Here is a 26,490-nt window from a genome sequence, read left to right as displayed (position 1 = left end):
GAGTAACCCAATTATTGTCTCTCCCCAATCATTGGGGAGACAGATTACTGTCTCCCCAATGATTGGGGAGAGATGCCATCCGCGATATTAAATCGCGGATGGCATTAATTGGGGTTAATTACCCCAATTAGTGCTGTTAACATCATCTGCGATTTAATATCGCGGATGGCAACATCATCCGCAATATTAAATCGCGGATGATGTGGGCCCAGGCACAAATTTGGGATTAATTCTCATACAGGCACCAAAATGTAATTTTTAAAGGCCCGTAAGCACAGATCCGTCAAAAACCCTTCTTTTTGTAAGATAATTTCAGTTGTCAAGGAGGCTATTACTGCTACTGGCATGGGTGTGCAGCAGCAGTCAGATGCAGCGGTCACTGCTCCTCCATCACAGCCCGATCTTGTTTCTTCTTCTGGCCGAAATATGCAGCAGTCCGGTGAAGCTCTGTCTGCGTCTCAGATTCAGGTACAGCCCAAGCACTTGAGAGTTGTAATTCATGGAAATTAAGTGATTGAACGACTTGAAGGGCATCTCCCTCTAATAAAACCGATAACTATCTTTCTGATCGAGCCCAATTTAAAGCTTCACGAACAACCAAAAACTCCAAAATACTAGGGTCCCAAATAGAATGAAAGACAGCATTAAAATGAGCTACAACCAAACCTAAACTGTTTCTAACAACATCTGCAATGACACCAAAACGAGATTGTTGATTAGTAGCTGCATCCACATTGATCTTGACACAGTCCAGAGGAGGTAACAAATCAACATAAGAAGCAGAAGGACGTGTAGGCAAATCAGTATCAGTAGAGGTGTTTGTGGAATGTAATAATAAAAATTCAGCAGAAGCTTTAGATGCCAAAGTACTAGTATCTACTTCAGTAATTAATTCCTGACGAAAGATTGCTACAATTCTTATTTTCCATATATACCAAAGAAGAAAACAAAAGAAAGTAAATGTATCTGTAGAGGGCTGCAGTCGAATTAGCTGATCAGAAAGTAAAAGCCATGTCTGATGAAATGAGTCTAGAAGCAAGCAATCAATTCTCAAAGATAGTGAGGATAAGAACCAAATACATTAAGAAAAAGAACAAGAAAATAAGAAGTGCATTAAAGATTCTGGTTCTTGACAGTGAGGACAAACAGCAATAACATGGAATCGTTGCAATAACGATTCCCTAATAGATAAGGCATTATGAAGACAACGCCATATAAACATCCTGATCTTAGGAGGAATTGGTGCATGCCATAAAAACTTCCAATCACCTCTAGAGAACCCTTGAACATATGTTAAATCAACATTATGAACTTTATTAAAAAAGAGTGATAACCAATTTGACTGTGAATTTCCCATGTTGATGTTGATGCCAAATAAGACAGTTAGGACAAGAAAATATAGGAAGACGGATGGATAAAATATGATGTGTATCTTCAGTTACAAATAAGTCCATAATCAACTTAGCATTTCAAGTACGATGAGGTGTGTTCATTAGACCTGAAACTAAAAGTGGAATAGAACTTAAATGAACTCCAGTTTGCAACCTCGGAAGGAAAGGAAACTTTAAAGGTATCCATGGATCACTTAAGAAATGAATAAATGTACCATCATTACATTGCCATCAAAGACCCTCATGCAACAAAAGAGACCCAAATTTTAAACTCCTCCAACCCCATGAAGGACGAGTGCCAATAGAAGCCTGGAAAAAGGTTCCATTAGGAAAATAACGTGCTTTATAAATTTGATAAAGTAGAGAGTGAGGATCTTGAATTATTCGTAAATTTGTTTAGCCAAAAAAGCCTGGTTAAACGAGTGTAAATCCTTGAACCCTAAACCACCAATTGATTTACAGAGGCACATCTTATTCCAAGAAACCCAATGGTATCTATGTTCCTTTTGTAGTTGACCCCACCAAAATTGAGAACTCAGACTGTTGACACGATCACAAAAGAATATGGGCAATTTAAAGCACATTATAGTATAAATAAGAATGACTTCAACAATTGCCTTTATTAATACTTCCTTACCACTTAATGATAAAATTGTTCTTTCCAGTCATTAAATTTGGAGGATATCTTAGAAAGAAGAGATGCAAAAGTTTTATTCTTAGAATGTGATATACTAGAGGGGAGGCCAAGATATGTACCTTCATAAACACTATTCTGAACACCCAATCTGGTAGCAAAATGATCGTGTCATAAGGGATGAATATTGTTGCTAAAGAAAACGGCTATAATTGATTAGTTATCCACTAATATCAGCATAAGGTACACTGACAGTGAAGGTGTCAGTAGTAGATATAACTATAAGTGTACCAAGCTGTGTGGGTGCACAGCCTAAGAAAAGGCCGTGTGGGCGCACAACCTTGAGAAAAAGGCTATACGAGCACACACCCAGGACAGTGGGGACACAAAGCTCGGCTATGCGAACGCACAGGCCCCTCTGGGCGGACGCACAATAATTCGGAGGTCCGGTATTCAGACGTTTTCTTCCTAATTCGAGTTGTATACTCGATTGTTGATTCAAGGGACTTTCAAAATGTAAACTGATACGTTTAAAAGGTTAAAAAGAATCTAGACGTTTGAGGATAGTCGGTTTATTAAAACAATATGATGTTTTAATAAAGTACTACGTTAATCAAAGTGATTAATGTTAAAAAGGACTATAAGTCCATACCAAGAAAGGTATTATATAGTTAACGAGATATTCAATAGTGAGATTAGTTTATATCCGTTGTTTATAGAGTCGTCTATAAACGGGAGTTGTTTAAAGTATATCATTTATATGATAGGACTAAGATTAGGAATTCAAAGCCTGAGATTGTTTGACGTTTGAATTCTATCTAGATGCGACGAGTGTCGATCCGCCGAGTCAAAACACTAGAGTGTTTGACTAGTGGGCTAGCAGGAGCATACGCTTTTTGGGGACATCGGTTTTGTGAGTTTTACTTTGTGCTTTTTACTTTTGAATATTTGTATTTAAACTGTTTTAAATCATAAATCGCAATAGTATGAAATTAGCCAAGAAAGAGCCATTGGAACAAGCTTCCTATTGGTTGTTAATAAGAATGTGTGATCATCAGTAGTGTTTCTCGATATGAGTCTATGTCTGACATAGAGGTTAGTTAAGTCATTGGGAGTTGGCAGTGCTAGCGACCCTGACTTAACAATCTGAGACGACAGTAATGTTTACGGTCACAGGTAACACTGTGATGGCAGTTTCACGGTTACGGTACAGACACCCGGATTATACGGCAGTGATTCAGTTCACGGTCTAAGGCCAAGTCGTATAGGTTGAGACCTATACAATAGTCTATCTTGTAGGATTTCATCTGGATCAATTAATTGGTAATATTTTATATATATATAAATTTTATATATATATATATATATATATATATATATATATATATATAAATGTTTTATATATATGCGATTTGAATATTCAATTGTGAATTTGTAGACTCGCTCAGAAATATTTATATTTCTGAACCTCCCCAATGTTTACCTTTCAGGTTATTAAGGTTTAAGGTTGGACTTCCAAAATAATTTTGGAAGTCAATGTCAACCATACCTCTAAAACTGCAAGTAGTTGGGTACTGGAAACTCTGTTTTTCTATTTACAGCTGTTCGACATATTTTAATAAACTCCGATTGAACTACTGTATATAATATATGTTTGAAAAGTTGCATGTTTTCTAAAATTCTAGGACCAGTTGTTTGAGAGATACACTAGTTTTATGTTTTTTGCATTTTAGGATTGTATTGAAAACATAGTAAGTGCATCAACTGAAATTGATGTTTGTGCACTGGTTTCTTAAAATACAATCAGGGTTCTAAAAACCCGTTTTCAGAAGTGTGTTTTCGTTAAACAAGAAATGGTTTTAACGGTATTTTCTGAAAACAGATCATATGTAATATATGGTCTTGATTTGCAAAAAAATTATAAACGTTTTTAGGCTTGCTACGGGTTTGAGAACAACCACTCCCATTCCCTAGTGCCGGTCTTGGCTCGAGAGTTCGGGTGGAAATCGGGTCGTGACAAAGTTGGTATCAGAGCAATGGTTCTCGGACTCGAGAATTTTAAAACATTGATGATACATGAAATGAAATATGGGGTAGGTGTCATAGGTACTCATAGGAACTACTGCAGGACATAGAATTCGAGTCATGTCTCTTGCACATATTCTTATGTTTCATAGGTTCTCAGCCTTCCCTTCTGGGATATAAGACTGCGATATACGCGTGCGTGTGGTCTACACGATTTGATATTGATGCTTGAGTAACAAGCATGGAATAACGTGAAGACACTGTCGAAGTCAATCAATAGTAGTACAAGGAGACGATTGACAGAGGAAGTACGAATTCAGAAAAGTGAGGTAGTTGTGGAGGAAATCTTACTGGTTACACAGTTTAGGGTTTAGAAGAAACTTACAAAACCAAATAATATAACCTGTTATGGTTATTCATTTAAATGATTTTAAAAGCATAATTGTGCCTAGACATGAGATAAATGTGTATAACTGTCACGACATTGTTAAAAATGCATCACTACATCCATAATTAACAGAATGAATAATAAACGAATACATGCATCAGTAGAACATGCATCACTCAATATGTTGTGGCAACTCTTTAGGGATGAGAGATGTCATCACCCTGGCACACAATTATGTAGATGTTATTAAAAAGTGAGTTTTTAAACAAATTGTTTTGAAAGGACCCAAAGATGATTGAACTATTTCAAACAGATTTGTTTTTCTTATAAGTATACCTAGACCAGAACTCTAACAAAAGTAAATACTCGAGATCAAGTAGTAAGTGATTCTCGAGGGGCCAACAAAAGCATATGAGAATAAAAGTTGGAGAATAAAGTCATGGTAAGAAAAATACGAAGCTAGTTGCAATTCAGTGAGCTACAACTTGTATCGGATAGAGATATATATCTGAGTTATGACAAGTTAAAGATAGGAATGTCCTTAAACACGATGTCTAGAGCATTGTACCCTAGCACACTAGGAGTAAGAATGGAAGAATAGAACCTACTGATCAAGCAGTGATTAAGAAATTAGAGGTACGCGATTTCTCCCAAGTGATTAGTACAACTTGAATTAAGGAACACTCAAGGTAAGTGGAAGATACATGAATTGATGAAACAAGTTTCAGATGCTGTCTAGAAACTGGCATGCTGTAGTAAAACCCTGATATCTTTTAAATAAACCGTTGAATCTGTTTGATTTTGGAATAGGATATTCCTAAGTTGGTTACCTAGAGATTAACCGTTACGCTCGTCGAACAGAGAGGTAGATGATAGTTGTTTTCGAAAATAACGATGTGGAACTTGCTTGAATTTTGGCAGTGAACCAAATGTGCAAGTGATGATATTATGAAGTATATAGTTTAATTAACTTAAGATTATCAATATAAGCTCCATATATATGTAAATGAAATTGAAAACTGTTGAGACACAGTAGTTTAGAAATGTGAAAATTTCGATAACCTGGCTTTGTGACTGTGAAGTCTGGGCTGGCTGGTGACGAAATATACATGTACAGCACATGTATTTTGAATGTCAGGCCAGAAATGTGTAAAGTATGGCCGGTCTAATGTGTATGGTCCAAACTCTTTGGATTATATTATGTATTATTAATGTGACGAAATTCATGCTGTCGATATGCTCTAAGTTCTTAGTACTAAGCAAATCGGCGAGAGTAAGACGATAAAGTGAAAATTAACGGACGATTAAAACTCGAGAGAAGTTTTAAGTAAGTGATTAAAGAATAAAGCATCGTCTGTTATACATAAGTAGCAGATGATAAAATGTAGCAAAAAAAAATATCTTTATAGATAAAATGAAAAAAACGTCTCAGAAATAATTCATTTTAGAGACGAAAACAAATATGTTGCTAAAGAGGAAACATCCCTGAATGAAGTAAATAAAGACGATGTTTTTCGTCTGTAACATATTCAAATATGGCTTTTTTGCAATTATTGTGACATTTTATTTCGTCCCAAAAATTTAATTTAAATGACATTTTGTTGTTTTCGTCCCGAATCATTATCAGCGACGTCTTTTTAGGGCCGCATTCTTAGATGTTTTTATTCATCGCATAAGCTTTTTTTGACATTTTTGGCTTTTTGTGACATTTTCATGCTGTCACAAAATGCCTTATTTGTTATAGTGTTTGATTCGATTCAGACCTAACCTAATTAATATTGTAATAGGAGTAGTTTATTTTCTAGTTGGATTAGCACTATTTAAGCCAATTCTTGGTTCTTTTTTAGGGTATGACTCTTTCATTATTTTTCAGTTTAGTTTTTGTCATGGCATAGAGAATTTCCAGCATTTTGTTATTTTTCATGTTCGGGAAACAAGTTTAGGATTATTATTATTAAAGACTTTATTTCGAAATTGAAGATTATGGTATTTATCGCTTTTATTGTGATTTATTTTTCATATAATCTCTTTAATTGTGTTTTTGTTGCTATGAATAACTAATTTCCTGGTTCGAGGGTTGATATGAACTTATAATTAAATAACTGATTGGATGTGGATTGATTGGTGAATGTTATCGTGTTTTGATTATCGAACATAATGTCAGGATCAGATTGATCACTTAACTCTTGATTTGTGTTCAATTAGCTAATTGTGAGATTACTAATTAAATAGACCTAGGTAATCGAAAACCTAAAGGATAATGTTGTGAGAGCGAGTTAGAATTTAGGTAATTGTTGAGTTTGCTTAATAATTGTGATTTAATTTATTAATTCGGTTTTAAATATCATAAGGGCGAGTTATCGATTGATTAATTGATTAGGTTGTGATTTTATCATTCCTAGACATGAGAGAGCGGGATTTGGTGGTTCAAAATAACTCGATTTTTGATAAAATCACTAAAAATCCATTATCTATGATTTTATTTGTTATTTGGAATTATCGACCTTTGAGGTTGATTATTTTATTGTTTTACACTTTAATCTTTGTTTGTCTTTTAATTATTAATTGATTTCATTCTTAATTAATTGGTAGTTTTGTTCTAATTAGTTGTTTATTTTAGTTACAAAAATATATATATCCAATATCTCTATTTGCTAACTAATAAAAGAAAAATGAAATCGGTGTTTTAAATTCAATTGTCTTTATGGGATCGATATCCGTATTTCCGGATTATTTTACTTGCGCGATGCCCTCATTTGCGGTTTTTGCAAACAAAGATGACAAACTTGCGTTTTCTGGGACCTTTTTGATAAAAGTTATAAAAATAAAATTTAAAAATAAATATAATTTTATTCGGATATTTTTATCTTGATTTATATATTGATGAATTAAAATGTCAAAACTATATTTTAAAAATATATTTAAGAAAGGCTAAATTCTAAAAAAATATCAAATCTTTGCAATTTTTGTCAGTTGTGACCAAACGTTTCCAAATTTGCAAATATAACATGTTTTGACAAATTATATTTTTTTATAGTTAAATTCGAATCAAACCGGCTTTCTTGCCAACATGACAAACATGTATATAAGATTTAATCACAATACAATATCAAATATTTGCATGTTTTATCATAATAAAAGATTTAATTACAATAAAAAAACTAAACCGATTTAAAAATGGATATAAAAGAAACATAATTTGTCAAAACGGTATATTCCAAAGATTTGGTAATTTTTTAGGGTTTGGTGTTTAAAAAAATAACCAAAGTTACAAATTATCAAAAAAAACATAACCAAAATTATAAAATACATAAAATCATTTTACAATTCTAGAATGAGCAAATTAACTTGGTGACAAATCAATGAATTTCTTTTAATATTATTTTCTTTGAATAGGTAGCAAACGAGTCACAAATTGCAAGTGAAAAATAACAGCAGTCTTGTTCAATGTCATACATTACGAAACACCCAAAACAACAATGATATTCCCATTCATTAATTGTTTTCAAATTTCAGTTTATTTTTGTCATGTTATGTAAAGAAAAACCCCGAAACTTGTATGTCATGCAAACCCCTTACTCACCATCTCAAACCCTAACGTGTCACAACCTCACCGCCTTCTTCTTCACTTTATAACTCAACCCACCTTCTTGATTACCTCATTCACTTTCTCTTTCTATTCAAACCTCAAAATTTACACATTTTCTCTCTCTAGCTTTGTTTCTTGAAAGGTAATAATATCATCAACAATGGCTGATCGTGCACAGCCCCACCAGGTGCAAGTCCACCGCTATGAACCTGGCTACAAGGCTCAACAAAAGGGTCCTTCAGCTTCCAAAGTTCTAGCTGTGATGACCCTTCTCCCCATCGGCGGCGGTCTTCTCGGACTCTCCGGTATGACACTAGCAGGTACTCTCATCGGCCTAGCGGTTACGACTCCAGTTTTCATCATCTTTAGCCCTGTCATTGTTCCTGCTGCTATTGTTGTTGGCCTTGCCATGATGGCATTCATGGCTTCCGGTGCTTTTGGGCTGACCGGGGCGACTTCGGTGTCGTGGGTGTTGAAGTATATCCGAGAAGCTACGCGGACCATGCCTGAGTCGCTGGATCAGGCGAAGAGGCGCATGCAGGATATGGCGGGTTATGTAGGACAGAAGACTAAGGAAGTGGGGCAAGAAATCCAGAGGAAGGCACATGAAGGGAAGTAAAAAAAAAAAAGAAACTCTACAAGAGTGGCTCGTTATGGTTTTTAAATGTTGTTGTTATTTAAGTGTTACTTATGTTATGATGAGGTGGATTTTATGTAATCTTTTTTGTGTAATTTTATCTTGTGTCATTTGGGTTTAATTGTTGAATTTCAATGCTATATCTTTCATGTTTCAATTCTGATCTCTCTAGTAACAAATGTCTTAATAAATAACGCATAAAGGCTAGTTTAGTGGAACTACCATTCAATTGTGGAATGTGGTGCTCAGAAGTTAAAAACTAATGTGCATATCACAAGAAATTCTTACATGAAGTTACTTCATAATTCATTTAAGTGGCGTAAGTAAATAAATGACCAAACCAATCAATATATAATATCACATTCAATTAGGTTCATGGAAAAAAAAATTGCACGTCTTCTTTTAAATTAAAACAGTTCGAACAAACTGAATTCACATAATAAGTTTTGAAAAAGGCAAGATTATTTGGACTGAGATTTTTTCATGTTTATTTGAATATGAGGGGGGATCACTAAATCTTTTCATTTTACCAGTTTTATTCAAGAAATTTCTATTCCAAAATTGTTCACGTTCGAATTTCTGTATTTGACAAATTTGAAGTCCTTTTAAAAGAACTGAAAATAGTTCGGAAAATTAAAAGTTAGATAAGTAAATGGACCAGAATAATAAAAATAATAGTACAAAAACTTTCTGAGTAAAAATGGTATAATATAAAGACCTTTAGATGGATTTAGAACAAATGGTGTAAATTAGTGATCATGATTCATCATGTTCATTTGATCATCGGAGAATTCCAATTCAAATTATTTTGCAAATTTGAACTTTTATTTTCTATTAATTATGATTAGTTTTCAAAAATTTAAATTATATGTTAATTTGACTAGTATATAGTTATTTCTAATAAAAAATATTAAAACATAAATTCGAAACATTTTAAATATTTAATTTTATATAACAAAGAATGATTATTTGTAAGAAAAAATTGTCAAACTCAAATTTACAAATTTGTCATTGGGTTAGATAGAATATTAGCGCTAAACGAGCCAAACCAAACAATTGTAAATTGTTTATATATTGTCTTATTTTTTAAACTTAAGTTTATCTTTTTAAGTTGTGATTTTATAATTTACTTCTCAATTTAAATTAGAAACTTAATTTCAAGAATAATATTTATTTCCTAGGGTCTTCTTTCTTAACACTCATTTTCTATTATTTTTTTCTAATATAAAAATCCCAGTCTCTCGGTTCTCTTTTTTTCTCTCTTTTCAATATAGATTCTCTACTTCTCATATCTGACATTTTTGTTTTTAGATCTGCGACCATAATAATATTGTCGACGTCTTTTTTTTTATTGCTTCATTGTTGCTATTTTTTTTAATGATTTCATCATCATCACATTTATTCCGCGGATTTTTTCGTCATTGTGTTTGTTTCGATGGATTTCTCGTCGTTATTTAAGATATTTTTAGGTTTTTTCTAATAATTCAAATTTTTTTGTAACTATATTGTAGCTCTATTGTTTTTTTTTATATAAAATTTTTCTATTATTCATGTAATTATTTTGTCTCTCTTGTTCATAGATTTTTTTTTATTTTGATGTTACTGATTCTGTAAACAGCAAATTGATTTATGGTATATTTGCAGCGTTTTTGTGGTGATTCTATATTTTAGTGTATTTTTGATGTTTTCCTGGTGTATCTACGGTGTTTTTTTGTTGTTTATATGGTATATCTGTGGTGTTTTTACGGTATTTTTACTATTGATTTCATACAACAAATTGGTTTATGTTTATATGGTTTTTAGCATATGTTTTATGGTATTTTTATACTAAAAATCATATAAACACACCATAAATACACTATAAGAAACGCTATAAACACATTATAGAGAAAAACGCTATAAAAAAACAACACCAGAAAAAACACAAAAAACTTATAAAAGAAAGACATAAAACTTAAAAAAAAATAAAAAAAAATAGAACTCTAAAATAGATACCTCGAATAAAAAATATGACATGTAAATAAGTTAAAAGAAAGCACTAAGATAAATATATCTAAAAAGAGATACTCCAAAAAGTTTTCTCAACCTTTACCTCTACTTACAACCATGGCCTTAGATCTCCAACACAAAGAGGCTTAACAGAAATTTTAAAAAAAATGAAATTTTATCCCTAATGTTTATGCAAAGATACATATATATTTCTGATATTGTATCATCTCAAATATACTTTTAAATAAAAACGACTTACTAAATTGTATCATGCTTATCAAAAGGTGATAAACTTCTTTTTTTAGAGGGAATAATCAATTTATTTTGAGAACCATAGAAACTTTACAGTGTGTGACGTTTACAAACGTCTGTTTAAAATCTAAAAACATTACATAGAAACCTAGATTTTATCATGCGATGTCTCACATTCAACATAGCTCGTTTCTCATGTATACAAATGGTTTAAAGCGTAGTTTTCAGAAGCTTTTATATATATCAGAGTATGAAAAAAACATACAAAACTGTTTGACAACCATATAAACACTCTAGGACCTGACTACTACAGCACTATAGATTTTGTACATACTTTAGATTTCTGGAACAGGGATAGAAGTTCGTTTTGTCAAAAGACTATACACCTAAAATAAAAATAAAAAACTGTTGGGGATCATATAACGCTGAGTTAGTTCATATAATACTGCAGAAAATTAACAAAAATAAAACATCTTTATATGCATCCAAATACTGAACCGAATGAAACCCTAAATTCATTATGTTTCTTGTACATTGCGTTTCTCGATTACGTTCGTATCTCATACTTATTCAATCAAAGCTTGGTTATTAGGTTCAAGTCTCGGGATAGTTCAACCGAGTTAACTGGAGAGATATAGGTCTTCGGATAGTTCTACCGAGTTAATCTCATATCTCGATTCATGTAGAGTCCCGAGATAGTTCCACCGAGTTCAAATCGCATCAATCATTCCCTGATGTAGTCCCTCCACTGAGTTCAACTCGCATCAGTTAAAGGAGATTCTTTATGGTTTATTTTATTCTTGCTTCGAATCTGGTCTCATTGGTTCGCATGTGCTTCATTTTATAGTTGTCGATACTTTTGTATTTTCGAGAGTTAATCTAATCTCTGTATTTTAATGTTCCTCGTTTTTTCCGAGTTAATCCGAACTTTGCTTGTTTACTTCCCATATTTTTTTAGAGTTAATTTAAACTCTCTTTTTTGTCGGCGTTTCGCCTTATCCGATAGTTAATCTAAACTCTATTTTTGGCGTTTCGCCTTGTGTGAGAGTTAATCTAAACTCTTATTTCCGGCGCCTTTTATTTCCAATTCTTTTTTTCGCGTTTGACGAATCACATGTTACTCGAAAACTAAAGTTTTATTAATAGAAATGACTGCTTACAAAAATTAAAGATAATTATAACACCATCGGGTATGACACAAATTCTATACTAGCGATGGGTTATTCAATTCCTACTACTCTCCTTTCTTCTCTTGTTTTTTCTCTTGAAGGTCTACAACGGACTCATCGTAGCATTTCTTGGTGATGTTCTGATCTCCTCTCAATGTCACTATGCGTTTTTCTGTTGGTACTTTCATTGTCAGGGCTCTTATGCTGGTGACTGCCGTTGAATCATGGAGGAATGGTCTTCCAAGAATTGCATTGTATGTCGGTCCCATGTCTACTATGTTAAAAGGAGACATGAGCTTTTTGTTGATTCCCCTTTCTGGGCCGATTATCCAGAGACATAGCGCCAAACGGGTTGATAGAAGGCCCTTCGAGTCCGGATAATGGAATCGGGACTCGGCGCAGCCTTGCTGCGGTCCGTCCTAGCATTTTGTATGCAACGTTCGTCATAAGATTCACAGTACTTCCTTCGTTTATGGGGATTCGCTCCGTGTTCCAATTTTCAATGATGGTTGTCACCACCAAAACGTCATTGTGGGGTGCTTTTACGTGCTCATAATCCTCAACGTCAAAGATTACCAGTGGCATGTGTGTTTCCCTGATGTTCATCACCTCTCTCCTCTGTTTTCTCCTAATGGTCGAACTGCTATGTCCTCCTCCATTAGTCATGTGTATGGTCCCCAGGATCTTGATTAGCCTTTCTTCTTCCTTTTCTTTTCCCTTGTCGTCCCTACTTCTCTTTTCTCCCTTAACACTGCTTTTTGTTTTGTGGGCTATGAACTTCCTTAGCTCGCCTGCATCTATCATTCTTTCTATTTCCACTTTTAAACCTCTGCACTCGTCCGTTTTGTGCCCGTGTTCATCATAAAATTTGCAGAATTTCCTGGTGTCTCTTATTTCAGTCTTCATCTTAGGTGGCCATACTATATTTTTTACATTCTTTTTGATCCACGTGAGTACGTTGGTTCCGCTGGTATTCACCGGTGTGTAATTACGTTCATTGTCTCGGGGGTCATACTCGGCTCGTACCTTCCCTGAGGGGCGAAGCGCCTACCTTCGTCAGGCCTTGCCCTTCTGTCTTCAGATCTTGACTTTGACTTCTCTTTTGGTTTCTTTTTTTATTCTTTCCCTTTCGCCTCTTTTTCTCGGATAGCTCTGCGGCCTTCATCAAGTTCGAAATACTTTTGGGCTATACCCATCAGGTTTGAGAAGGTGGTTTATTGACTTGCAGCTTATCCACAAACTTTTCGAATCGCGTTCCTTCTCGCAGCGCTTCCGTTGCTATATCGACATTCAAATTATCTATCTTCATAGCATGTTTGTTGAATCGTTCGATGTAACTCCTCAGCGTTTCTCCCTCTTCCTGTATGCATGACCTCAGGATGTTGGTGGTCGTTTTAGCTGGTATATTGGTAAGGTACATATTGAGGAATTTCGTCGACAGAGAGACGAAGCTCTTGGTCGACCCTGCCTTGAGTTTGTTATACTATCTTTGAGCGGTTCCTGTGAGGGTGGTCGGGAATACTCGACACAAGATTGTGTCTGAGACGCTTAAAAAGCCCCATGGTAGCGGTAAACCTGGACGTATTATCCCTCGGATCTCTTTCTCCGTTGAAAGTTGGCAAGGTGGGCAACTTCATATTGTAGGGAATTGTTTCTTCCATTATCTCAGCTAATAGAGGCGAACCCTTCAGCCTGAGGTCGTCTATGTCCAGCTCTTCAGATTTCAGCTTTTTCAGTGCTTTGGCAATCTTCTCTTCCAAATCTTACTCAGCAACGTTTGTGGCTTTGCTCTTTTGGGGCGATTCCAAGGAATCGCCTTCGTCCTCCTGATTTTTCTTCTTTGATTGTGCTTTCCCTGTATCTTTCTCCTGTCACTTACTTTTTGGTGGTGCATCCTCCTTTTCTTTTTTTCTTCGTTTTTCTCTTTTAGAGTTGAGCCCGCTTCGTCTATCGTCTTGATTCTCCCCGTTTCTAGGAGCCTCTCTTGGATCTTCCTCTTTAGAGTCGTCTTTTCTTTGCTCCTGATTTTCTGGGCTCTCTTCTTCTTCGTTTCTCCTCTCGTTTCTTCCTTCGTTCCTTCCTTCCTTGGTTTCTTCCCCCGGTTGGTTCTTGATGGCCTGGACTAGTGTTTTCTATCCTGCACCTATGCCGGGCAGAAGATGGCTGAAGTTTTTCCTTAGGATCTTCATAATTTCATCATGGTTATCGTTCGTTCGCTTGGCCTCGTTAGCCAGTCTGTCCAGATTTGTCTGGACGGCTTTCAGTACTATAATCTCGTTATACATCTCCTGCGTTGTCGTGCTTGGCGTTTATTCTTCATTAGCTCCTAAGTTGGGGAAAGAAATAGGGTTGCTTCCCTGATTGGGTTGTTTTGGTACTGAGGAGTGGAGAAGGACGTTCCTCCGGTGTTACTCCCTCTAGCAGTATTATGGATTCCATTTCTGGTGATTTGGTTCACCTCCGGTGTGTGTTGATGAGTCTTGGGATCCATCGACTGTTTGTCTTTCAGGTTTGTTCCGTCAGAAGTCATTTTTTCAATAGAATTTGTTTATAAAAGCTCCTTTAAGCTCGAAGTTGTTAAGCTCTTCCCACAGACGGCGCCAATTGATGGAGTCTGCCTTCTGATCCGGTGATGTAACCTGCAAAACAGGGTAGAAGCTAACAGGACGGTGGTTGTCCGATTAACTCTCCGATGCTAAAGTCAGTATTGAGCTTTAAGCAGCATTTTTAGTATGTAATGTAGTTTTGTGTTTAGGCATACCTCAAACTCCTTTTATAGTAGATGATTGTATACCTTGTAGAGTTGTAATAGGAAGATGAATCCTATTTTGTAGGATTTGACCCTGATTAAGAGTGATATTCCTTATTCAGACATGAGTTCTAGTTAGAAACGTCTTCCTAAATAGTCTCGTATTCTTAAGTTGGAGGTTTCTTTGGAGTTTGTGTCCAAATAGGAAAGATACTCGAGAATATAGGCAGATTTGGCAATCTGTCGGAATCCTGGGGTCGACGCGCTTTGTCCGAATCCTCGGAGATTCGGTCTTTATCCTTGTGGATGATATTATATTCCAGTCGGGGCTGATCACATGGATTCGGCCGCCGGGCGGTATCGTCTGAGAGTGGATCTCCTACGACGATAGGATTCGGTATCCATCAATAATAATTAAAACACCCGTTAAATTAGAAAAAATTGTAAAAAAACGAAAATCTTAAGGTCATATAAACTTCAAAAAACATTTAAAAAACAAAATAGACTCATTGTAGAACATTAGGGTAATATATGTACTCTATTCAGTTTGCTTATAGTTATATCACCATCTTATGAGATTTTTTAATTAAATGAAATATAACGGGTGTTTTTCACCTCTTAAGTCAGGTTTTAAAATCGAGAAAATTACAAAATAATCACAAAAGCGGGAGATTCTTTCAACAATACGAAATCTCCAAAAAACATTTACAGCGAATACCATCTCTATCTTTACACTTTCTACCTAACCAATAAAAAAATGCCAAATGCCTGTTATTGTCAGTATATCTGACGCGTCTGACACGTCTGTGTGTCAGACACATCACAAGCCCTCAGTCCCATTGATAAAAGGACTTGACACGCTTAACAAAGCCACTGTTAGCATTTTTTTGTACTTTTTAACGGAAGGTTTTGAATTATACTCTTTTTATAAGCTTAATTGAATGATAAATAAAAAAGAAAATATTATTATCAAAAACTTTAGATCAGATTGACCCGAAAAATAAAATATTGCACTCTCCATTGCATCATCATATAGGATGTTACAGTGCAACTTTTTGTCCAAATTTATCATTACTATAAATTTTAGAAATATTTACACTGTATAGCATAATAAGATAAAATATTTACAAACATGCTATGTTAAACTTTCTCTTTACAAGTGTGTTTTTCATATTTCCAAATATACTACTTTATCGTTTTTTATTAGCAAAAATATATTTTCCCTCTTTCCTCTTTTATCTTTGAAACCCTAATTTATTTTTTCCTTTCTTCTTCCATTAATGGTCACCACCCATCATCAAACTTAATTTTTCAAAGCACACAACATCCATTCTTCTACTTCCGCCGTCGCTCGTCCCCTCCACGTCCACGTCGCTGCCGCCGCTGTTGTGTCCTCCACGCCCACGCTGCCGCCGCCGCTGTGCCTTCACGTGCAAGCCGACGCCACTGTCCTCTCCACAACCACGACGCCGCTGCTATCTCCTCCACACCGCCGCCATTTGAGTGTAATATTTTAAAATTATATTTATATGTATAGATCTGGTATTTATATGTATAGTTTGTGTGTATAAATCTAAGATTTATTGTTGTATGTATAGACCAATTCAGTTTGTTTTCAGATTTTCAGTTTGGCTTCATCTTCATCTTCTTCGTTTTTCAGATTTGATATTTTCATTCTCAGATCTGAATTTCTTTTTTAAAAAATGTATATAATTCGTATTATATACAAATTATATACGGATTATATACAAAATTAATGAATTATATTCAGATTATATACGTATTATATACCAAACATATATAAAATCTGGAAAAATTGAATTTTATATAAAAAATGTATTTTTGTAATTATTTTTTAAAAAATTGTACTTTTATAATTATTTTTTGTATTTCTATTAAGAAAAAATGTATGTTGCATTTTTGTAAATATTTTTATTTTTTCCGGTATTTGTAAAAAAAAACTCTAAATTTTATGACCATATCCTGAATTAATTTAATTTATATTAAAAATTATATGTGTTTTATGATTTTAATATAAATTTCAACTTTAACAATATGAAACACCAATTTTTAAATTTTTATAATTTAAAAATTCAAAAAATAATGCGATATTGAAACAGTGTTTATTTTGATGTTTATCTCAATATCTTTTTGACATAAAATTACTTGGTGTTTCAAATTAAAAAAAAATTATATATTAAATTGTTAAAATAAAAAATATGTGTTAAATTGCAAAACACATTAAAATTCGTAATTGTTAAAACAATTAAATCTCTGAAAAATATAAATATCTAAGTTTTCATATACTATTTCATATCATACACGCGTATCGCCAATTATCGGGATGTTTTCATGACAATTCCATAGGTTGGGGTTCGTCTCCATTATCATTTCAGGAATCTTGACATTCATATAATACGTTAAAGATATAGTTCAGACAAATATCTAATACATACGTGATACATCTCGGATACATTGTTGATACATCTTATAATAAAAATATATAAATTAAGATTAATAATTTAATTAAACAATAGAAGTAATATAATTGAAGTTTAATCAAAATTAATAATTAATTCAATAATTTTATTTATAATGAAATTTTAATTCTCAAAATATCATTTTAAAAAATATTAATTTATTGAATAGTTTAATATAAAAAAAACTATGGTATTATATCATCACTTTTAAAATTTGGTAACCGTGATCACATATTGAATTTTCATATGTCGGGGTTCGTCTCCATTTCCATTTTAAAAATCTTGGCATTCTTATAATTAAAGACATATTTTAAACAAATATTTTATACATATCAAATACATTTTGTATATTATCGATGATACATATCAAATACATTTTATATACATCGTTAATACATTTTATAAATATTTCAGATACATTATTTTTTGATTATATATTTAATTTTATAAGATGTCTATTAGATGTTTTTCTAAATATATTTGAATTGTTTTTTATATCTGATTTTCTTTATGTGAAATAATCAAAATACAAATGTATATATTTTATAAAATTACAAATGTGAAGTTATGATACAATTAGATACGTTTTCTAAGCATATGCTACATATATTTTGATTTTATATAAGTTATAACTACCTTTTTAGCCACATTTAAATGATGCTTTTGCAAATGTTTATTTTTAAAATTAAACTATAATATATATTAGATACGTATTTGATATATAATTGATACGTTTTTTAAACATATGATACATATATTTTGACTTGAGATATAGATACTTTTTTAGATACATATAAATTATCTTCATGATACGTCTTTTTAGATATATTTTTATAATCTTTTAAATGTTATTTTTTTATATAAAATAAATAAATTTGTACATGCTTATACTTTTTTTTAAATAAGTGTCAAACTATAATACATTTTAGATACATCTTTAATATATATTTAATGTGTACTTTTTCTAAGCATATGCTACATATATTTAACTTTATATATACTACAAATACCTTTTTATATAGCCACATTTAAATGATGTTTTCGCAAATGTTTATTTTAAAAATAAATAATTGTCAAACTATAATACATGTTAGATACGTCTTTGATATATAATTTTTACGTTTTCTGAGCATATGATACATATATTCTGACATAAGAGATAAATACTTTTTTAGATACATATAAATGATATGCATGAGATGTCTTTCTAGATTATTTATTATTATATTAGATACATATTTGATACTATATAATTTGTACGTATTTTTAGCATATTATGCATATATTTTGATATTTAATTTATACAGATCATGTTGCAGATAATATTTTTAATATTAGATTTACTATAAATTCATTTTGGACATATAATATAATTTTGGGTTAATATAATAAAAATTTGCTAACTTTACACATTTTTTCATTTTAAATGTTTTAATATATATAAAAAAAACGATTATATACATTCTCTTTCAAATATATATTAATTTATGAAACGTGATTGAGATATTTTTTAAACGTTTTTGAAGGGGACATCATTGATACCTTATTTATATATGATAGATATATCCTTTTAAATATATAATATATGATAGATACATCATATATATATATATATACATACAATTTATTTATTTTTAAAATAAATAAGATTTAAGTAATTTTATAAAATTTATATTTATAAAAATAATCATCATATTTATTTATCAATAATTACTATACTTTAATAATATTATTTTCAAATAATATAATTTAAACTTTTTGAATAAATATAGTTAAATACATAAAATAAATGATATATTACATGTTGAAAATTAAAACAAAGAAAGTAAATTAAAAATAAGAGAAAGATTAATAAATAATATTTGACTAGACTTGGAATGGAAAAGAATACTATTTCTTTTCAAATAGTCAACAGAGAAAGAAAGATTAAAAATAAAAAAATGGGAAGGTGTCATTTGTAAAAGCAAAAGCAGCATGAAATAAAAAGTGGGTGAGGCTAACGCGCGTCAGCTTGTCCCCATAACTTTTGGTTACAAAGGTAAACATTTTATGTTTTTTCGTACACTAAGAAATAAGACTGCTTAGCATTTTTGTAAATAAGGTGATATTTTTAGATACTTTTGTAGATTTCTCCTTAAAATCATGCAAAAAAAACATTGGAGTCATATTTACACTTTGCAAAACATTAAGGGTTAAAATAAACTCATGGCAAAACATTAATCATATATCCACCTCTTTTGTTTTTTAGAGGTGGTGTCAAAAAATCAAATATTTTTAATCTTTTATAAATCTATTCAAATTTGATATTCTTGTTGAATTTCTATCTACATTTAAAAAAAATCAATTCAATTTTCAATTGAAATGATTCTTCAAATTCAAAAAAAAAGACAATATTAAATTCAAATTGTCTTTTTTAAGCGTTGGAAAAAAAAAAACTTGATGCTCAAAATGAATTAAAAAGGCAAACAGATATATGGTACTGAGGTGAAAAATTAGCATAACTAAATTGATTGAAAAAAAAATAGATAAAATTCCAGCACAACTATCAAAGTGGGATACATTTACAAATTTTAAAAGCTATGGATAAATTTTTAAAAAGTATATAAAAAATTAAGTTTTTTGTGCCACAGGACCTTCAATTATGTGAAACGGAAGGTTAACACTGTTTGAAAGAGGGACATAACTAAGTTGTTATCAAGACAAATATGTCACGAGGAGTTTGTGTGTACCCTGACATAAACATAAGGAGCAAAATTGGACCTTTTCCCTTTAAGGATGTACTTGAAACAAAAAAGGACTTGCCCCATTGAAGAAATATTTGTACTTTTTTGCCTATAATTTTACAAAACTGAGGCCAATTTAAGCAGACCATAACTTTTGGCCCCATAACCTGACAACATTTTGATATTAATGCACAGTGAACGACTATGAGAAGGTAATGAAAGACCTGCCTGGTTTGAACACTGAATGACTAAGAAAAGGTACTGAAAGACCTGCCTGGTTTTTTACTTCTCATCATTGAGCCATGTGTTCAGGTTGAGCTACAGGTTCGATCTCCATGGACCGTGACTCTGCAACTGACTTGGATGTGTTGGGTATCCAAAACGTCAGAACAGTAGATGCGGCGACAAACATGGCTCGACGAGGAGCCCATTTCAAGCACGATGCAATGCCTATATGGCTATTCCAGCTCGCTACCTGCTAAAAACACCATTTCAATATTAAGTAATTAGCAATCGCATATTTGATCTTACTGATCAATACAGGTGATATTCTACCAAGCTTTTCGTGCTCCCAGTCTCCCACCATACTTAAAATAAACATATTCCAATTTAAAATATATTCTTAAGACATTTAATGACAAAAGTCTGACCAACTTAATCAGCCAAAAAAGAAGAAAATAATTATATTGCACAGAAAACTATGAAATAAGAAATGACATTGGAAACTTAAATGAAACGTAGAACTCCATTAGTTTTCACGGTATAGAGGAAAGGTTTGAATATAGAACTGAGCAGCTGTTTGAACATATGTGTGATTTTCCTTTTAAAAACGGTAAATCAATGCAGGCATAGCTTTCTCTCCACTAACATGAAGACCAAAAAAAGCTGACTGATAGTCAGCATCTTTGTAAAATTCTCTTTTTGATTTGAAAGGAGGTGTGATGCGTTATACATTGCTAGAGTCCTCTATTCTTCATAAAATCCAATATTTGTTAAATATATCACTTTCTTATGGAAGGTGATTTAAGAATCACATCAGAAAATAGTTGATTCACCTCATTCCGCACGTTGATACTCCATGCACGCAAGGTTCCATCTCCTGAGCCTTTGATCAAACAAAAAAATTACTTAAGAAAAATAAAATGAAAAATAGCAGCTTTGATACAGCGCACAGAGCATCTCAGTATACAATTAAAATTTAATAGACATGTCAGCATAAAATGCTTGTCACATCACAGAAAGCAAACAACAGTTTACTGCATGCTAAAATCATCGTGAACGGTGTCAATTAGTATGTCTTAATGCATAAGTAGCAATAGCTATTTCGTTCTAGAATTTCAATATTAATCTCAAAACAAAAATTCATGATTGTTTAGAGAAAGAGAGAAAGGCCATTGCGACAAAATTAATATTTCAGTTAAAGGTAGATAATCACAATTCACACATGTTAGCCACTAAGGTTATGTTTGGTTCATAACAGAATTGACAACGAACAGAACAGATTTTGGTTAATATGTAAATAAGTTAGCAGTACTTTCATGGAATTGATATTCTACAATTTTTATAGAATAAGCACTCTCAAAAACTAAAAAAAAAACCTATTCTATTCCATGAACCAAACATATAGCTAAGTTTCTCTATTTTAAGCACAACAACATCAAGTTAAATTCAAAATTTGATATGCCTACTGCTGCTTAAAATTGACTACAAGATTGTACAATAAGCTCTGAGACTTAATAACCTTACTTGGCAATATCTAAGTTTCTCTTTGTTTAAGAAAGCAACAGACAAAAATTATAGATTATTGGGACTAGAAATTTAGTTGCACTTTAAATTGTTGCAGGCGCTGTGACAGTTCAAATGTACTGAGCAATTGTTGAATTCTTTGAAAACCAAAATTTAACATGCTAATTTACAACTGGGGTTAGCATTTAGCATTGCAAAACTTTTAGAATAATGTCACATATTCCCTAAGAAACAAAACCATTCAAATCTCCAACGCCACTATTTTGCAATTACAAGAAGTAATGAGATAACAATGCAATAACATGAGTGTTGTCAAAGGCAAGCGCCTTGCACTGACCACATGCGCCTCTAGATTTCGAAGGCGGGCACCTTCATGGTCTACACAAGCGCCTAGGACTGCCCAGGCGAACACGCCTTGTTCTTTTTTTTAAGTTGATCTATGTTGCCCGATGTTTTTAGAAGAAAAGTAAGTTTAGAAGAAGAAGAAAAAAAATTAGAACAATCGTCGATCCTCGAAAAATAAATAAGCAAAGTTTGTCATTGAGTGATAAAATTCATGGAAAATTAGTCCCCATTAGAAAATAGTGCAGCGATACGTCTGCATCGACGTTGTTTTTTGACCGAGAGCTAACTATCAAGATTTTGGACTATCCAGAAACATACTTTGTGAAATGATTCATGCATGTTTGTTACTGGGAACAACAAGATCGAGTCGGTAAAGATTAAAAATTTTCCTTCATTTTTCTAGTCATTATGATCATCCATAGTCGAGGGGTCCGGCATAAAGAAGAATGAAAAATAAATGAACGGTTTATTATGAAGAATGAAGAAGAAAAGGCATAAAGAAAAACGTATTAATTGTTTGGTTTCGAGAGTTGTGTTGTATACTAACTCTTTGTATGTCACGTATTAAAGGAATTCCTATTTGTCAAGATAAAAAGAGTCCAATAGTCATACTCGAGTCTTTAACTTTGCAAGGGTCGTCGTAAAAGATAATATTCATGTCTTCTTTTCAACATAGATTATTACTTAAAAACAATAGATTAACAGCCAACAATCAGCCATGCCTCAAGGTTCGGCACCTAATGACAACAAAGAAAATGCTATTTCGCCTCACTTCACCTTGGCAAGCGCTTTTTTGTGCCTTCCGCCTCGGGCTATAAAAGGCTATTTCGCCTGCAATGCGCCTATCGATTTTGACTACCTTGAGATTTTCTTTTAATATTGATCAACTTACGAAAAAGAATATGTAACAAAGTAAGTTAGAATTTTGGTATCAGTATTCACTATTTAAACACACAAAAAGTATTTGTCTAATTATCAGCTATGCTGGAATAGTATTATAGGAGTCTTTTATTTTATTAGAAGTCTTGATAGGTCAAAAAAATTCCTTGTTAGTATTAGTTTGAATTTTCTAGTTTAGAATTACTAATTATGTCAGTATAGGTTTCTTTGAATTTATAAACACTTAAGTCTTGTAGTATTGTTTTATTTTGATAGAAGTTCAGCATTATGCTACTTGAATTGTATTGAGTCAATTCACCCAAACTCTAGCTGCGATTGCCTTGAATCGCTATAGGTGTGATTATCTAAATCCTTGTAATTATTGGTTCAGCGGTCAACAGTAGGCCTGCAGGACACAGAATTAAAGCATACATAGACATAGTAAGCCACTCACTGTAACAAACATTCAACTCACCACATGCAAGAAGTTGCTTTAATGTGTGAATCAATCTGATTGATAAAAAATACATCTGGGGATGAAACTTTTAATTTTTGACAATAACAGAAGACAGTGATAACTTTAGAACTTAGAAGTATGTTGAAAAGTTTAAAAAGAATTCATTTCAGGTAAATTGAACAAGAATAAGATACCTGATACCACATACTGCCCATCTGGTGTAAAAGTTGCCTCAATCGTTGTATTTGGTGATGGTTCCAAACTAAACCCACATCGCTGCACAAAAAAAATATTATTTAGGATAAATCTATAAGACATAGGAGAGATTGTAGAAAACACACCAACAAGCACATTAAGGATAACTTTTCATTCGATAAAAAGAATGTACTGTCACTATAAACTAAAAAAATGACTATCAAATCCAGGAAACTTACCTTTTCTCCTCCATATGCATCAAGAACGTAGACATTGTTATTTGAGGTCGTCAAAAGCATTGATTTTCCATCATTGCTGAATTTGATATCACAAACCTCAGCTGTGTCTCCACCAACTAGAAAGGTGTCAAAGGGGCCCTGTGATTAAATATAAGTCAAACTCAGAAGATGGATATTCAAAATCGAAAGTGCTTTATGGATACTAACCTTGTCATAGGAACGTGAATCAAACAATTTAATAGCACCCCCTTCCATTGCCACAGCAAAGACAAGACCTTGTTGGTCATAAGCAACAGTAGGTCTACCACGTAAACGCAAAATTCCCTGAAAACTATAACAGTAAGAATAAATCACAATCATGCATAATTGCACGCTGAGGTTATTGAATATGTATCATCTCAACTGCAATTAATAATGAACCCCATTTGAAACGACTAATGTAGGTAAGGTTGATAAAATGTCTCGTGACAATTCAAGGTAAATAGAATAGAAACCAACCTGGCAAGCATTTACACGAAGATCCCATATTCTAACACTATGATCAAGAGAACCAGACATGAAACTATCATTGATGGGAGACATGCAAAGAGAAACAATTCTGCAACACCAAATAGTTTAAACAAAGTCATTTCAGTACAACAAAAATTAAAACTAAAAAGAAGCAACCTTGAACAGAAATCCAAAGGACAAATGTCTAAACCATCTTAATTAGGCTGATGTTAACGGTTATAACAGTAAAAAAATAGGAACAAAAATGGGTAGCCAACACAGCCATTTGTTGATCACAAGATGCACTCCAACCTGAATTGGTAATGCAAAACACAAGCTCTCAGAGGAACTTCAGAAACTGAATGAACTTCTAGAACTGGACCTAAAAATTCACCTTAATGGTGATATATGTATAATGGTACTTTCTTAAATCTTAATCAACTGCTACTTTCTGTGCTTACTACCAAAGTACATAAAAATATGTAACCAACGTCTTACCTGTCTTTATGTCCTTTAAAGTAACGAAGGCACCTATTATCATACATTGACAGATACCGTAAGGATTCTGCCAAAAGAAGCAAAAGAAAAAATTTATATTTTCTTGCAATACTAATAATAAAACAAGATATTGGCATATTTAAAGTTACACTCACCTGTATTAGAATCCAAATTATACTTCGAAGAACAAATAACAGAGCTAGGGTGGTGCGTAAAACATATTCGGTCAGCGCCATGTTTCTTGTGATAAGTTGTCTTTAGCAACCTTATGACATAATGTACAACTAGTTAGTTACACTCTCTGATTTTTATTTAGGCCGTGATTGGAACAAATTATACAGAACAGTTGAATTTGAATTCTCGTTGCAACATTATATCCTTCTCCATATGATTCGAAAATGCCTTAATTTTTCAACTTTAAATTAACATAAATTCTAGTTTCATTTTACTCTAAAATTTATTTCATTTTCAATTAAAAAATCAATAATAAATGAATTCTTTTGATTACTTTTCTATTTGAAGTCATTTTAATTTAACTTAATATTTGATTTTCTCAAATATGTTATTTTACTTTTACATATTTATATTCATCATTCTTCCTATTTACAACATAGAGATGTTTTTTTATCACTATAAAGCTTTAGAATTCATTAAAAAATTCCATCAATTTTACAATAATTTGAACCAAATATAACCTAACTCCACAGAGTTTAATAAATCAAAATTAAAATAATATTAATAACAAAAAATAATAAAAAATAAAACTTACTTAGCACTGGCAATATCGTAAAGGCGAACAGAGTCATCGTCACTAGCAGTGACTAACAAATCGTCTTTTCTATGGAAATCAACCGAATTTATTTTGCCTCCCTGCACAAATTATTTACAAAACCTATAAGTAACAGTTCAGCAGTAATTAATTAATTGCAATGAACAGTTAATTTTACTTACGAAATCGGAGAAGACGGCTCCAATGGACATGCTACGCACTGTATCGTCATCGAGCGCAGGGAGCGACATCATCGTCCTTCCCACTCGTTTGATTTTTCTGGTTTAAACGACAGCAACTACGCAAACACGGCGGAAGGAAAAGCACAGATGGAGGAGGGGGACAGGCAAATTTACTGAACAATCTTTTTCAGTTTACCATTAAATAAAGGTTTTATAGTCATTAACTAATTGAACAAAGGGTCAACGCCCCTTCTAAACTTGCAACATGGGGTCATCTAACCCAATTTATATTTTTTTGAACAATTAATCCCAAAACTCTTCATTTTTGGGTCAAATAACCCCATAATTTATATTTTTATTTTAAAAAACAAATTTAGGATAATTATATCGCAACAATTAGGGAAGTATCTAATTACTTTTTTGCATCTCTCAGCTCCAATTTGTATTTTACACGTTTTGAAAATACAATTATGGGGTTATTTGATCCGAAAATAAAGAGTTTTGGGGTTAGTTGCTAAAAAAAGTATAAATTGGGTTAGATGACCCCGTGACACAAGTTTAGGGGGCGCGTTGACCCTTTGTTCTTAACTAATTGGTTATTTAATTAATTATTATTGTAATTAAAGTTCTAATTACAATAGGTAGCTAAAATATCTCCGATTTAT

The 26,490-nt window shown here is 32.5% G+C and overlaps 4 protein-coding genes across 6 annotated transcripts; 1 reads left to right on the top strand and 3 right to left on the bottom strand.

The window, feature by feature from the left end:
- Positions 1-8,093: 8,093 nt before the first annotated feature.
- LOC126674693 (oleosin 18.2 kDa-like) lies at positions 8,094-8,804 on the top strand. The gene has a single exon (XM_050369179.2). The coding sequence runs from the start codon at positions 8,188-8,190 to the stop codon at positions 8,644-8,646; it is 459 nt and encodes a 152-aa protein (XP_050225136.1). The 5' UTR covers positions 8,094-8,187; the 3' UTR covers positions 8,647-8,804.
- Positions 8,805-12,353: 3,549 nt separating this feature from the next.
- LOC126672337 (uncharacterized) lies at positions 12,354-13,239 on the bottom strand. The gene is made up of 2 exons (XM_050366284.1): positions 13,101-13,239; positions 12,354-12,994 (listed from the first exon to the last, which is right to left on the bottom strand). Exons 1-2 carry the CDS (start codon positions 13,237-13,239, stop codon positions 12,354-12,356), a joined length of 780 nt encoding a protein of 259 aa, XP_050222241.1.
- Positions 13,240-13,552: 313 nt separating this feature from the next.
- On the bottom strand, positions 13,553-14,604 carry LOC126672336 (protein MNN4-like). Its single transcript, XM_050366283.1, has 3 exons — positions 14,533-14,604; positions 13,954-14,206; positions 13,553-13,836 (listed from the first exon to the last, which is right to left on the bottom strand). The coding sequence occupies exons 1-3, from the start codon at positions 14,602-14,604 to the stop codon at positions 13,553-13,555; spliced, it is 609 nt and encodes a 202-aa protein (XP_050222240.1).
- Positions 14,605-19,881: 5,277 nt separating this feature from the next.
- LOC126675187 (protein ANTHESIS POMOTING FACTOR 1) lies at positions 19,882-26,005 on the bottom strand. Of its 3 annotated transcripts, none has more exons than XM_050369790.2 (10): positions 25,826-26,005; positions 25,644-25,744; positions 25,030-25,139; positions 24,875-24,941; positions 24,386-24,485; positions 24,095-24,211; positions 23,888-24,025; positions 23,648-23,729; positions 21,082-21,131; positions 19,882-20,504 (listed from the first exon to the last, which is right to left on the bottom strand). In XM_050369790.2, the coding sequence occupies exons 1-10, from the start codon at positions 25,895-25,897 to the stop codon at positions 20,319-20,321; spliced, it is 1,023 nt and encodes a 340-aa protein (XP_050225747.1). In that variant the 5' UTR covers positions 25,898-26,005; the 3' UTR covers positions 19,882-20,318. The 3 variants fall into 3 exon arrangements, with proteins under 3 accessions (XP_050225747.1, XP_050225748.1, XP_050225749.1); XM_050369791.2 differs by having other exon boundaries at positions 19,882-20,501; positions 25,826-26,004; XM_050369792.2 differs by lacking the exons at positions 19,882-20,504; positions 21,082-21,131 and adding an exon at positions 22,922-23,402.
- Positions 26,006-26,490: the final 485 nt, after the last annotated feature.

The sequence above is a fragment of the Mercurialis annua genome, linkage group LG3 (assembly GCF_937616625.2).
Source record: "Mercurialis annua linkage group LG3, ddMerAnnu1.2, whole genome shotgun sequence".
NCBI classification, from domain to species: Eukaryota; Viridiplantae; Streptophyta; class Magnoliopsida; order Malpighiales; family Euphorbiaceae; genus Mercurialis; species Mercurialis annua.
The sequence above is the reverse complement of the archived record's forward strand: the minus strand, read 5'-3'. Positions and strand labels throughout refer to the sequence as shown.